Source organism: Penaeus monodon, chromosome 29, assembly GCF_015228065.2.
Source record: "Penaeus monodon isolate SGIC_2016 chromosome 29, NSTDA_Pmon_1, whole genome shotgun sequence".
Lineage (NCBI taxonomy): Eukaryota > Metazoa > Arthropoda > Malacostraca > Decapoda > Penaeidae > Penaeus > Penaeus monodon.
This window is the reverse complement of record NC_051414.1, coordinates 9758187-9758387: the sequence shown is the minus strand read 5'-3', so window position 1 is coordinate 9758387 and position 201 is coordinate 9758187. Positions and strand designations below refer to the sequence as shown.

The 201-nt window shown below is 46.3% G+C and overlaps 1 protein-coding gene across 1 annotated transcript in view; it reads left to right on the top strand.

The window, feature by feature from the left end:
- Nucleotides 1-201, top strand: part of LOC119591727 (balbiani ring protein 3-like) — a gene marked incomplete in the record, with an annotated part of 83966 nt that overhangs the window by 6024 nt on the left and 77741 nt on the right. The window contains 1 exon segment of the mRNA XM_037940476.1: nt 89-182. Within this exon segment, the coding sequence (XP_037796404.1) occupies nt 89-182 (94 nt within the window).

The following is a 201-nucleotide window of genomic DNA, read 5'->3' as shown; positions in this document are numbered from 1 at the left end:
CAAGACGCAATTTTGATCACAAAACGCAACTCATTACCACTGCAATGACCATCTTTGCAATCATGATTAACAACCACGATTGTTGCAGAAGTGCTCGGAAATCGATGGAAACTGCGTGGCGGATGGCGACTGTCCGAAGACGCTTGAAACGGATGGGGCTTGCAAAGGAAAACTCGTCTGCTGTGAGTTTGGGATTTCTTT